This window comes from Nelumbo nucifera, chromosome 6 (assembly GCF_055504915.1).
Source record: "Nelumbo nucifera cultivar China Antique chromosome 6, China Antique-T2T, whole genome shotgun sequence".
NCBI classification, from domain to species: Eukaryota; Viridiplantae; Streptophyta; class Magnoliopsida; order Proteales; family Nelumbonaceae; genus Nelumbo; species Nelumbo nucifera.
In genome coordinates, this window is record NC_142654.1 from 31,024,337 (window position 1) to 31,039,374 (window position 15,038).

A 15,038-nucleotide genomic window follows, 5' to 3' on the forward strand; every position below is an offset into this window, starting at 1 on the left:
GAAGCCGAGGCCTTACCTCGACTATCACTTCCATTACTAGCCAAAGTCAAGACCTCACTTCGGTCTCGGGAGTGGGGGGCAAGTGACGTGGGCTAGCCAGGCCCAGTCCATTACAGGCTGAGAGGCCCGGCCCACTAACGCTTGACAGCGCCAGCCACAACGGAGGGGGGGGGGGGAGCCTTGTTGCCTTCATACGGAGCCAACCACGGAGTAGTTAGGCATACTCGCAAGGACCTGTCGCCTGACTTCGTATGGCTCTCATCTAGTGCATTCATCTCCACTTACCTCTAACTCGCTCAAGTATAAATATGAAGTAACTCTCCCTTGACAAGGGATCCAGATCCCAGAATTCTGATCCAGCTCCCGCATTTACTTCCAATGCCTCGAATTAAATTCTTGTACCTGCCTCGCTTCATTAGCATTTACTCCTGGGGACCCAGTTCATCCGAGGACTACCATCGAGACCTCGTCTGCACCTTCCCCCACCTTACACATCGTACTAATTTGAGTGTTAGAGTCTCCACCTCGGATCTCCACCCGAGGCCTCTGACATCTCTTGTTTTGCAGTACCTCGGATCTCTAGGAACTTTGTTACCAAGCCGACGACTCGCAGTCCTCGGCTTCTACCGTACTCAGAAGGGAGCATCTCGCCTCGGCCTACAGTCTTTGGCCTCGGCTTACCCTCCTCTAAATCCTCAAAGCCTTCGGCCTACCTTTAGAACTTGGGAGTGAATTTACCTCGTTGCCCTCGGCCAATCTGGGCAACAACACATTCAATGATTCTTTTGGGCTTAACCCAATTAGAAATCCCAAATAACTCCCCTAAAAATTAAAATTTAAAACTTTTATTTATTATTTTATTATAAAATAAAGAGTTCGTTAATTATATATTTATAATTTTATTCATTCCATTTAAATATTATATATATAAAATTTCAGTTTATAGTTTACGGTTTGATTCGACTTATAAAATTCAATAAATCAAAAACTGCAATTTAAAAAATTCTCAAACCGAACTAAATCTCATTTGTAAGTATAAACGAAACCAAATCACAAATTCAATTCTATTTTGCGATTTTAACTGTATAATGAACACCCGTTTGTCATTGTCAAATGCTAGAATGTGAATATCCGATATCATATGGTATGGGAAAGAACACCCGTATGCGCTCCCCCCCCCCATGACTCTCGATCTACCGGGTCCCACTTAGAGTATGAGGTTTCAAAATTGTCATAGCAAAAAGTGTTATTTTCACAAGTTAGGACTCTTTTGTCCTCTGACTTACGAATGTTTGGTGATTTCCCATCTTCCGTACTTGTTAGACTTTGTCTTTCATTATGAAATTGCCTCAGCCATATGCATGTACTCTCGTCTTTGAGAAATCTGCCGTTTGATTTGGGTTATTATGGAATTGCATGCTCAGCTTTTTCAGGAGAAGCCTTCTACATTTTTCTTCTCCTACACCTATCTTTGAGAAGTCTGCTGCTTGATTTGGGCAATAATGGTGGCCCTTAAACTAAACCACACTCCTTTTTAATGTTCCAAAGTGTCTACCTTTATTTGTAAGAATTTTCTTTTCCAGATTCGTCTCTTATATTTATGCTCTATATTGATCTATTTTAATTGGAAAAGCATTTGATTGTTCAATAAGCTTCCCCTACAGATTCTCTTCTGTTATTTTTCTTTTGATCAGGACTGAACAACTTGAATTGTTTAAAGAGTTTGAACAGTGGCACATAATGACATAATGCAGGTCAGTCCATAAAAATGATTAAAATATTATATCTACTGAAGGTCATAGCCCCCACCCATACGTGGTATCGTAAAATTTCAATAATTAGAATTTTAGAAGAGGTTAAACTCTCACTCTTAAACAAGTCTATTTACTAAAAAAAAGTGATAATTCTATTCTCTTAAAATTAAGGTTTCAAAAATCGATTTGGAAACGGATCTATTCTATCTACCGATTTTTGGGTTAGCGGTTTGACTGTCCGAGTCGAACAGTTTGTATTTGGGCAAATATTTATATGAGAAAGGAGAACTGGAGAAGGGAGTGTTGTTGGCTGAGAAAGAAAGAAAAGAAGAGAAAGGAAAGGAAGGAGGGAAGGAGGGAAGAAGAAGGAAGAGGAGGAGGGGATTCGACGCTCACTAGTGACAATAATGGTGATGGCGAGGCGGCGGCAATAGATGTAGATCTGAAATTTGAGGTCGATTTCTCTGCAACATCTGTACTGTAGTCTTCTTCTTCTTCTTCTTCTTTTTCTCTCTCTTTGTGTTGAATCTCATATCTGAGTTCCTGTATTTCTCTCCTCTGCAACTTTCTTAAATTGCGAACTACTGTCTGGGTCAAACAAGTCAGTAGTTTAACCGCCTGGGCCAACGGTTTTCTAACGAAGTCAACGGTTTTTGACCCAGAAACAGGTTAGGGGTGAAACGGAACCGGTTGCTTGGACAATTTTCAGGCCAAACGGTCCAACTGTTTGGGTCAACGGTTCAAAAACATTGCTTAAAATTCACACACGTAGCATCCTAATCCCTAAAAAGTGGCCACTTCAAATGTTATGGTAGTAACTGAATTTTATTCAAACACAACCGTTCCAAAAGTAACGATTAAACAAATAATTTAACTTAAAAATATTCAAAATATTAAATGGATAAAATAAAAATAAATGAAATTCATAAAAATGACTAAACAATTAATACAAATGGTGTGAGTTTCACTCTTTTAGATGAAATAGTTTATTAATTGCAAACTAGATTTAACTTTTTTTTGGAAGCATAACCTAATTTAGCTTTTAAAAATAAATTTATCAAATAAATAGTAAATACCAATTAAAGTGGGTTACTACTTACAAATAAGACCTCATTTAATCTCTTAAATCATATTAAAAACAACATAAATTAATAGTGATTTTCAAACAAAGTAAATCATAAATAGATTGTCAATTACAAAGATGTAAGACCCATGTTAATTTTTCTAATTTAATTTTTTATAATTAAATAGTAAATTTCAAACTAAATGATACTGTAGTTGCCCCTTAGTATAAGGTCATTCTCTAGATAAAACATGGTAAGTCTCTTAAACCAAATAAAAAGCCTAACCTAAATGTCTAATATAAATAATTTAAAAAATTTAAATAATTCAGATTAATGGTTTCGTACTTAGTATGGGGTCATTCCTAGTTATTAATAAGATGAACTAAAATTGACTTTAATATTGTAACAAAATGAATTGAAAATAACTTGTATCAAACTTAAACCTATGATAATTAAAAAGAATATAACATCTAAACCAACTTTACTAATTTATACAATACAAATTTTAAGTATTTATGAACACATATTTAAATCGAATCCAATATTATCAGATCCGATAGGGGTGGGCCCATATTCAATCCAATTATTTTAATTTAATTGAATTCAATTGAATTTGAATTTGAATTCAAACAATCGAATACCATTTATAGGCCAGAGGCAGATATCAGGTTGGCCGATCAATAGTTCCCATATTAATGACCAGGGCTTGCCAATGATAAATACAAAAGCAATAGTTTTTGTGTATTGAAGATGAAGATCTATTGCCTAGTGACTATACATAAACATATATGATTCAGACCAATGTTTTCAACACATTGTTGATCTAAGATTTCATTCGTTTTTTGAATTTTGAGAGGGGGAAAGTTGGTTAATGGGATTTTGGTTCTCATTGATCAAGAAATCAATTCTTTTATTAGATTTATAAGGGATCCAAGAAAATTTATTTTCCCTGTATATCTCCTAAGTGGATAAATAACTTTTCTACAAGTTTTTCGTGGATATCTCTCAAGTAGATAAATAACTTTTCCAAATGGGAGAAATTGCCAACACTTGAATGAGACAAAATTGCCCATTTTAATAATAGATTTTTATGACTAAAATGGTTATTGTATTATTTACCTGAAAAATAAAAAAAACATTAGGGTTGTTCATAAGAAGACCCAACCCAACCAACCCGAGTCGGCCGGGTTTTCTTCAGCACCGGGCGATTTCAGGTTGTAAAAAATTAGTAGTTAGTAGTTAGTTCCTAGTTAGTAGTTACAACCTATTTAGTTCCTACTTAACTAAGTTGTCTCTATCCTATTTACAACCTAACTTAATTTTTAGTCTTCTAGTTAAGAATGACATTAATGGCAAGTATTGTAAGACAAGTAGACAAGGAATTTTTTTGGAAAAGTTTAAAGAAAATAATCAAAGGATCCTAGTTTCTATGGTCTTTTACACTAAATAGACAACCAATTACAATTAGAATTAGGTGTCCTTTTTTACTTAGATTAGAAGGTTTCTTGAAATATATAAATTTCAGTCTTCTTTCTCTAATACAAATTGACTTTCTATTTTCTTGATAACTTGATTGGGGGGTGCTCCTGCTTCAGAAAGTTATTGGCTTGTTTTGGATGATGTTGCTAGCTACTTCTCTAACGCCCAATCTACCAATTTATTACCATGGTTGAACTTAGAGCCGAAACCGACCCAACCCGAATCAAACTGATCAGGTCGGTTTTGCTTAATACAGGGTCGGTTTTGGTTTCAATTTTAGGTAACCCAACTAGGTCAGATTGATTGAAAAAATCTCAGTAAACCGATCCAACCCGACCCATGAACAGCCCTAAAAAACATAATTAAATGCATTTAGTTGGATAAATAAGTTACCAAAAAACAAACTGGACTAAGAATCAAACTCACCAGGCCAACTCTTGGGTATTTGATGCTGCAGATACTAACACTTGGTGAACTGCTTGGTTAAATTGTTCAACCTGCACCCTAACCAGCTTTTTGGTTCATTACCGGGCAGTTGGTCTAACATGCGCCATGTGAGCCATGAGACAGCTAGAGGTTGTCATTTGTTCTTTAATTGTGACTTGAGAGACTCGTAGGCCATGTACACTACGTACTGATATGGAACTGGCAAGAAGTATACAACTGGCATATCATTTTCTTCACTCTTTTGACTGATAGATGGGGTTGGTCTAATTTGCGCATTTGGGCATGAGTCTAACTCGAGGCTGGCAGTTGAATATCACTATTCGTTAGTACCAGCTGTTCTGAAATTATATGATAATCACCTCTGTCAATTTTGCCCCTCTCCCCCCTCTCACTACAACACTGTTTATCTTTATCTCTGTATCACAGGGCTTGTTTGAGGATTTTTGGTTTGTAATAGTGATAAAAACGTGCTCAATATATATCTCATCAATTACTATTCAATGCGGAGTAACTAAGGTGGTGTTTGGTACCTAAATCGTTTCTCTAAAGCATTTTTGTCATGTCACCATTTTGTATGCGTTTTGCTATCTTCTTCACTTTTTCTTGCTTGGTTGAATGTGTTTAAGCCATTTGAGACAACAATGAGAATGTCTTGATTCTGCCAAAGCAACTCTTGGAGAAAGTATCACTTTGGCATTTCTTGTAATGGAAATAAAGTTTTCATCTTTTTGATATTAAATAACAATATAAAATATGCACAGACCCCAAAGTTAATTCCAAGGCATGACTGTTATATGAGAAACGTCAATATATGATACCAAACATCACCTAAAATGTTATGAATAATAAATTATTGTGTTAAATTAGGTCTTATGGTCCAATATTTAATGGTTTTTGGAAATACCAATATGTGGTAAGGTGGAAAAACAAGGGTTTTGAAAAAAAAATCTCACCTAACCCACCATATATCAGTCTGTATTGATTCATTTTCATTAATGCTTAATTGTAATAAATCAATGCAATTGTTACTAGGGTGGTGTTAACAGTATTCAAAAATCTGATTTTGAATTCAGGATTCAACGTAATCAAATCGAATTCGAATAATTCGAATATATAACTAGTCAAATTTGGATATCCTATTCATACTGAATAGTTAATTGGATTCGAATTCGGATATAAATATCCAAATTCGACCGATTATTTAATTCTTATATATAATATATAAAATTTTTAAATATTTTATATAATTTATATATAATAATTAAATTATATAAATAATTTATTTATTTATATACTTTATATAAATAAAATATTTTTTATATATTTATTAATTATTTAAAATAATTAATTAATCACATTCAAATCGAATACTTGAATATTTAATTAAATTCAAATTCAAATATTAATTTTCAATATTATTAGACATCGAATTAAATTTGGATATTCCCTGATCCGATTCAAATTCCATTTACACCCCTAATTGCTACAAATCACCCTAAACACATGTTGGACCCATTCTCGACTATTACAGGTTTATACTCAATCATCATCAATTGTTACAAATCATTACACGTCCATAATCAATTACTACATATCATACTCAATTATTACAAATCCATACTCAACCATGAGAAAACTTTTGCTGTTGGGGGCCGACCCAACAGCTTATGCTGTTCAGAACGTTATTGGCTAGACACGTTAACCCATTCATGCCCATGTCTAACTTTTTATTCAAAAGAAAATAAGGGCAATTATTCTTTTACCCCACTCTCATAGTAAAGTGTGCATTCCCAAGAATGTTTTCAACAGCATAAGTTATTAACCCCCAACAGCCAAAATTTTTCCCTCAACCATTACATATTAATATTAATATTGTTATAAACCAACATGTACCTACCTATTTTAAATTTGAATTAACTCAAGCAAGGTTTTTGAAACCGATTTGAAGAACGAACCGGTTAAGAGTTTGGTTTCCAGGTTGAATTATTGACCCGTTCTGACAAAAAAATAAAAAATGGTTAAAATTGTTGAACAGTTCGAATGGTTCAACCACCTGGATCATTTTACTGACCAAATCAACATTTTTTTTTTGCAAATATCCGATTTTGAAGAAAAACGGAACTGGTCACCGGTTTTTTCCAGTCTGGTTTTGAAAACCATGAGCTCAAGTCAAATCATAAATATCTCTGTATATAAAAGAGAGTGGTCAAGGGTATATATATATATATATATATATAAGTATAATTAATATTATCATGTATATTATATAATTATGCAAATATGATGTCACAGGTTCACCAGTTTGATTAAACTGGTTGAACCAATGACTTATGACCTGGACTCCTGGAGGGAAAAAACGGTTCCAACTCCGGTCAAGTTCTCTGAACACTGATTAGGACTCAAACATAGGCCATCGAAATAAAAAGAGGAAGATTCTTCCACTAAGCTTACAATATTGCAATTTGTCGAAATGACATGTGATTCAAGTTTTAACTTTCCAAGTCATTTTATCAACTTTTTTCTTATTAATAATATATCAATTATAAAATAAAAAAACTAATTCATTATTTAAATTAATGATTTTCTCAATTTAAATCATAATTTAATTTTTTTTTTATCATTTTCTATTACTGCGTCATCTGTATATGTGTCTATTACTGAGTCACAATTTAATTTTATTTAATACTCATTGCGATAAACCAAAGAGAGATGAGACATGTGAGGATATCTACTCTAGTAATGGGGTGCCAATGAAGAGGGCACGGAGGAAAGTGGGCTGGACCGAATAGTGAGTCCAATTAGCTAGGTCTCCAATAGGCAAGAGGAGTGTTTGGATGTATGTGAATCAGTGAATGGGCATATCCTAGGTGATGTGGCAGGACCCAGCCATCCGTGGAGCCGGCCTAATTGGGATAAATATAGCTTTGATGGGAAAAGGATATCCCATGACTTTGTATGGGGTGTGTGTATGAGTGTGTCCGTGCAATGCTTTGCTTCCCTTCCATTAATTTTCTTATCCCATCCTTTTTCTTCCTTTCATTGTTATCCCTTTTTCATTAAGGCTGTTTTTGGTTGATGGCAGTGCAAATGTTTTGAGTGTAAATTTTGATATATTTTTGTTTTAAAATTTAGTTTTTTTTTGTTTGATTGCAATACAAATAAAGTAAATTAAGACATAAATTGAAACAAAATAAAGTAAAATTCAAAATAAAATTAAACAAGAATTTGCATTTTTTATATTTGCACTCCCATGCATTTATAACCAAACACAGCCTAATATTTGAAATGAAATAACCAAAATGTCATTGGACTGGCTAATGTAGAAGTAGTAGGACTGGAAAGTAGAAACAGCCAACGCTTATGCCCATCTAACTAAAGACCCATTAGCCCTGTGCTCTACATGTCCAATTCTGTTGTCCTTGTGACGGAAAGGGTGTTATCTAACTTGACCAGTTTCATTCTGCTGTGCTGGGGTAGGTGTCACCTCCACCAAAAATATATAATAGATGAATGAGACAAAAGCATTTGATTTTAAGATCACTTTTCCTCTCTTGTCTACACCGTAGATGGTGATAAAAAGGAAACGGGGGAGTACAATAGCTAGACTTAGACTACACACACTTGCACAGACATGAAATGGGACTATGGGAGAAGTTAATGCAAATCCTACTACTATGACTATCCCATGATGAGAATTAGAGGCTTGCTTTCTACAATACAATCGTGAAAGGCTAACTGAACTCATATCTCTAATGCTTAAAAGTTTTCAGCGCCCATTGCCCATTGATGCCCTTTTGATTTTGGTTAATGAGAGACATAATCAGTCCTTCAATCAGTAAACAAAGGGGATGCTGGGATGGTAATATTTAGGCAAGCTCACTCCCATTAGTATTTCCTTCGATGCGAATCTGATCTCATCAACAGCGTGTGGAAAAGGGGTAAGCGTGTAATATGGAGAAAAGAGGGGGAATTGAATTCAACAAAAATACTTTTCCTTGAGAGGTGAAGACTTTCTATCCATTCTTTTTTTTCGAGAGACAGAAACCGAAACAAAAAGAAAACCAAGAAAAAGCAGTGCATGTGGGTGGATGCGTTGGCCCCTCCCTTCCACTCTCCCCACACCCCAGCACTGATGGGTGATGGCGATGCTGATGTTACATAAACAAAACACCCAACTCTCTCTCCTTTCACCGTTTTCTTTTCTAATGGTCTTTCTCTCCCTCTCCCTCTCCCTCTCCCCTATGTTTCTTTTGCTTTGCTTTTACCGAAAGTTGCCACTTATTACACACCCGATATAATATTTCCCAATTATATATTTTTAATTAACACCATTTACTTTCGTGCCGGGATTTGAGTAGAAAGTCTGATTCCGTCAGGGCTCAGTGCATTTGCTTCTTTTCGTGCTGGAAACTAGAAAGTGAAAAACAAGACAAGTTTATGACACAAGGAAATTAATTGAGACAAAAAAATAATAAAGAAATCAATAGGCAGGAAGCATAAACAAAAGACTGCTTTTGGTATTGTACTTATACTTAGTAGAGAAAATGCGATTTCTGTTCTTTTTTCTTAACCACCTGGGGCTGGAAGGAGTGTGAAGAAGTAAGGAGGTAGCGTCACAACTCTGGATCATGGATATTTGTAATTTTGTATGGTTCCCTGGAATAGGAATAAAGCTGATCCGTAATTTTGATTGGTCACCTCAGCTCAACATGATGAAGATAGTCCGAAATCATCATCACTCTATCAAAGTAAAAAAGGAGAAACATTTCACACGTGCAAGCCCAAGTTCAGGTTTGTGGCTGTGAGTAAAAGGGGTTAAACAACAAATTAACAGAGAGAGAGAGAGGGAGTATAATATCTTTGATTTGATTTGGTTTGAGTTCTCTCTTCTCTTCTCTTCTCTTTTCTGCGTCTGAAGGAACTGCACGATTCGGGCGCCAGCGGTGAGTCAGTGGCAGAAACGCCAGCAACGCCACCGATATGGGATGCACGGCGTCTAAGCTAGACAACGAGGATACAGTGAGGAGGTGCAAGGAGCGTCGTCGCCTCATGAAGGAAGCCGTCTATGCGCGTCACCACCTCGCTGCCGCTCATTCCGACTATCTTCGCTCTCTCCGCCTTACCGGCTCTGCCCTCGTTGAATTTGCTGCCGGAGAACCCCTCTCAGTATCCGAACAGACCCCTTCCGTTCTCCTTCGCAATCCTTCCTCGCTGTCTTACCGTGCACCGCCACCACCACCTCCGCATTTACGACCCCCATCTCAATCTCCTCAGCCAACACCTCTACAACCTGCTTTTCCTCCTCCCTCCCCAACTATTGCAAGTTCAAAGCTCCCTCACATCCTTTCTGAATCCAGCCCTTCCTCTACTCCCCGCCAAAAGCCTGCCGGAAAATATAATTACCCGCCTAATTTCCCCGGAAATTCTACTTACTCCAGCACTCCTTCTCAAGCCTCATCCGTCTGGAATTGGGAGAGCTTTTACCCTCCCTCCCCGCCTGGCTCTGACTTTTTCCGGCGACCCAAAGACGATGACCAACATTCTGACCACAGCCACGACCACTTCTCTGACCACGACCACGACCGAGACCAAGACCAACATCATCACCTAGACCTCGACGACGAAGGAACCGACAGAGAAGAAGTGCATTGCAGCGAATGGGGCGATCATTACAGCACTTCGAGCTCCGACACGAAATCCGAAAACAACGACGACGAAAGAGACCGAGACTCGAGATCAGAGATCGATTCTAGATCGAATTTTGGATCTTCAATTCACAACGAAACCACGGCGAAGCCGAGTTACGCTCCAACGGGGAAACCAGAGAAATCCGATGACGCAGGATCTTCTGTTAGTTGGAATGCGGGAACCGCCGAGATTCAAGGCATGCAGATGGTTGTTAAGCATCGGGATCTATCGGAGATCGTGGCAGCGATCAGGGAGTACTTCGATAAGGCTGCAGAAGCTGGCGAAACGGTCTCCGAGCTGCTTGAGAGCGGTCGGGCTCAGCTCGATCGCAGTTTCAGACAATTGAAGAGTAAGGGTTCTCGAATTCAATTTGATTAAAACATGCTTGCTAGGGTTTCGAATTTGGTCTTAATCTCAAGAATTTTCCCTAAAACTATTACTTCGTTTGCCTTATTTTTGGGGGCTGGGGTTTGATTTTGCAGAGACTGTGTATCACTCGAGCAGTGTATTGAGTAACCTGAGCTCAAGCTGGACTTCGAAGCCACCGTTGGCGATAAAATACCGGCTGGACACCGGTTCACTGGTTGAACCGGGCGGTCCGAAGAGTCATTGCTCGACGATGGAGCGGCTGTTGGCTTGGGAGAAGAAGCTCTACGAAGAAGTGAAGGTGATATTTTCTCTTTCTTTCTGCCATTTTCTCTCTTCGAAATTCGAATTCCAGTGTTTAGTGGGGAGACCAAAATATCCTCGATATTTACGAAAATGACTACGATATCCTCGACATTTGCGTGAGTCCACCGCAAAGGCGGAAAGCCAATGCCTACACATACACTACAAGTCTACAAGACTTAAAACAAAATGACATCAAAGCCAATGCCTACACATACACTACAAGTCTACAAGACTAAAATGCCCCTGGTAGACGTCCAGTATTTCTGTATTGACCTGAAGTTCGTTGTGCACTTGTGCCACACTTGAATTTGGTTGAGTATGAAACGCCATTTAAAGGATAATCCTTGGATTCTATGCTAATCTACGCCGGGTGCGGAATGTGTTAACAGGCCAGAGAGGGCGTCAAGATCGAGCATGAGAAGAAGTTAGCCTCGTTACAGAGTCAGGAGTACAGGGGGGAGGATGAAGCGAAGCTGGACAAGACCAAGGCATCTATAAAGAGGCTGCAATCACTAATCATGGTCACTTCGCAAGCTGTTTCCACCACTTCTTCTGCCATCACTAATCTCAGAGATACGGAGCTTGCCCCGCAGCTTGTCGAACTCTGTCATGGGTACCGCTCTATTCTCTTCTTTTTTTTTTCCTTTTTTTTTATTATTTGAGGAATATTTTTCATGGGTAGATAACAACGGAAATATCATCTGTCATTTGCAATTTGGCTCATGTTTACCGATTTCTGCATCATCCATCTAAATGGACAAAATGAATTTTGTGGTGGAGTGGTTTTGTCTAGTCAATTAAAACAGTAATGCCTAGACCGGGATGCACTTATAAGATGGTTAACTTCTGAAATTCCTAGAGATGTTCCAGTGATCCAAAACTTAGGATCAAGTTTGTGCAATGAGAACATGCATAGTTTGCATTACATAGATTGATTGTGTATTCAAAATTTCTTCCTGTCACCTGTTTTCTTAATTTTCCCTAACCTATCTCTTTCTGCAAATTATTTTTGTTCTTAACTCATGAGTTTGCCAGCTTGGGCTGGTGCATAATGGACAATTTTCTTAGGCAAGTTAATAGATGTTTTATTTTCTTTTTAGGTGGAGAATGTTTTATCTTGTCTAAATCCAAAACTTGCTTTCTTCTTCTTCTCCTTATTCAATGAGTGGTTGGTTCATTCATTCATTTATTTTCAGGTCTGCATGTATGCCTGTGTATCAGAGCATGGACTCCAATTCCTAACCCACATTACTGTACCCCATGTTTGTTTGTGTGGATATGCACCCCTGATCCTCATCTTGTGACATGCATTGCATACTGGAAAATTAAACTTGAAAATTTAGAACACGAGCCTGGTATGTTTTAGCTAATGCACCCTTGGAAGTTGAAACCCACAAGACTATTCTAGATGGTTCTTTATATGTCTCAAAATTGGGTCTTTATGTTAACAAATAGTTTCCTGATTCAACAAACTGCCCTGCTGAGGTTGCTCGTAGTGGACTGCCAAACCTTTCCTGTTTAGGCATGTAGATTTTAGACTGATCCAACTAAGTATGGAACATAGACCTGATTAACCTTTTGAAAATTAGTTAGAGCTAGGAGAATAATCGGAGTGGAGGTTGGGAAATATGTTAGAATACATGAGCTCAGACACATGCAACCAGCCTATCCTTTGTCTGGTTTCTTTGCTTTTCTCTGTATGAGACAATGATTGTAGACCCTAAATTGATGACTCTTTGTGTGTTCGTTGCATTCATCATATTTTTCCCATTAATATATCTGGGTCATAATTACACGCTTTAAGGAGACTCCTGGAATTCTGGCAAGTAAGCCCACTTTTAAATTTGCATTGCATCCATTTTCTGTCATGTAAGCCATTTGTGTGTATGCTTTTGTATGTCATATAGGTTAATGTACATGTGGAGATCTATGAACCAGTTCCATGAGGTCCAGAGCCACATTGTGCAACAAGTACGAGGCCTTGTGAACCTATCCACCAAGGGAGAATCAACTTCTGAACTCCACCGGCAGGCAACTCGCCACCTTGAGTCAGCTGTCTCTGCTTGGCACTCCAATTTCTGCCGCCTAATAAAATATCAGCGGGACTATATCCGATCTCTCCATGGATGGCTCAAACTCTCTCTGATTCATGTTGGCAATGACAGCACCACTGGCAGCAAAGGTGCATCTACTGCTGCCCAAACCTACACCACTGGCAGCAAAGATGCATCTGTTGCTGTCCAAACCTCCTCTGATCTCCTTCCCTTGTGCGATGAGTGGAAATTGGCCCTTGACCGACTCCCAGACACTGTAGCATCGGAAGCCATCAAGAGCTTTGTTAATGTCGTTCATGTCATTGCTGTGAAGCAAACTGAGGAGATCAAGAGCAAGAAATGGGCAGAGACTGCCTCAAAAGAGCTTGAAAAGAAGGCTTCGGCACTCCGCAATATTGAGAAAAAGTTCTACCATTCATACTCGATGGTTGGTATTGGGCCTCCAGATGGTGGAGCAGCCGATGGGCAGGTTTTGGATGCACGAGACCCCCTTGCTGAAAAGAAGTTGGAGCTTGCATCCTGCCAGAGGCGGGTGGAGGATGAGATGATGAAGCATGCCAAGGCAGTTGAGGTTACAAGGGCAATGACATTGAATAATATACAAACAGGGTTGCCAGGAGTATTCCAGGCAATGACTGCCTTCTCAGGGCTGTTCACAGAGGCTCTGGAGGGGGTTTGTACACGTCCCTATGCTATTAAATAATTAAACAATTCGGTATTCCTTTTTTGAGGTAAATTAGAATTATCAAAGGCTGGATTTTTTTTTTTTTTTCTGGGAAAACATTGTCTTCTTTTCCCTCTTTTATTTCTTCTGTAGATATATGAAATTTTGCCATTTTATCTTCTTTGCAAGGGAAGAGGATGTCTCTGTTGTACAGGAAATTACTTGAACTATTTGTAAGAGAAGTTGGCTTTTTGAGAGGTTGATAAAAATATGGCCTTTCCCTCCTATTTCTTTCTTTTTTCCTTCCTCCGGATCTGTAGTTTGTTTAGTTTACCATGTGTTTGGTTTGGCAGAAAGTAAGAGAAGTAGAAACCTCTCTCTCTCTCATCATATCAGATGGTGTATCAGTTGTATCTAGAGGCGCTTTATATTGTTTATTAGTTTTTTATTTTCAAACCTGTTCATGGGGTTGATATCATATTTTGCATACGATATCATAGGCTGATACAGGTTGATATGTTGCAAAATTTTAAACCTTGGGATTAGTAATAGTAGTAATAATAGAGCTGTAAAGCAGGCTATGTTGGGACAGCACGGTATGGCCCATGCAAAGTGCGGGTTCTACCTCCCTCCCTAGGGATATTTTGGGGGTAGGCTCGGCCCCAATTCACGCAGGCCCGGGTCGTGCCAGGCTGGAGCCATGGATCGAGCCAAAGTTATTTATTTAAAAAATTAAAATAATCTCAAATTTTTATTTTATATGAATTTTGATGTATACAATTGTCTATTTTATTAATATATTATATTCTATATATTATTATATAATTATAATTTATATAATATTATATATATGTATATATATGAAGGGCCGACTCAAAATTGTGCCAAGTCGTGTTGAGCTGCGGGCTGCATGACCTGATTTACACCTCTAAGTAAGAAGCCACCTCGGTTAGGGAGGGGCGTAGCATAGAGCTGGTAGTTAATCTAGACTTGAACATGGTCAGAAGCTTAAGAACTCACCTGAACCCATCTCATTTTCATGTGTCGACCAAGTATGTTTTTGGTTCCATGGGCGTTTGTAGATGGAGTGTTTATTGCTTTAAACGTTTATTTGAAAAAATACTACTTTAAACGTTAATTCCTTTTGTTGTTTGGTTGGGTGTTTCAGGTAACACCCAATAAGCTTACTTTTCACCTCATCTTAAGATATGCCACA

The 15,038-nt window shown here is 38.0% G+C and overlaps 1 protein-coding gene across 1 annotated transcript; it reads left to right on the top strand.

Moving 5' to 3' along the window:
* The first annotated feature begins 9,592 nt into the window (after positions 1–9,592).
* On the top strand, positions 9,593–14,107 carry LOC104598423 (nitrate regulatory gene2 protein-like). Its single transcript, XM_010260475.3, has 4 exons — positions 9,593–10,781; positions 10,915–11,099; positions 11,494–11,717; positions 13,012–14,107. Exons 1-4 carry the CDS (start codon positions 9,725–9,727, stop codon positions 13,859–13,861), a joined length of 2,316 nt encoding a protein of 771 aa, XP_010258777.1. The 5' UTR covers positions 9,593–9,724; the 3' UTR covers positions 13,862–14,107.
* The last annotated feature ends 931 nt before the right edge of the window (positions 14,108–15,038 follow it).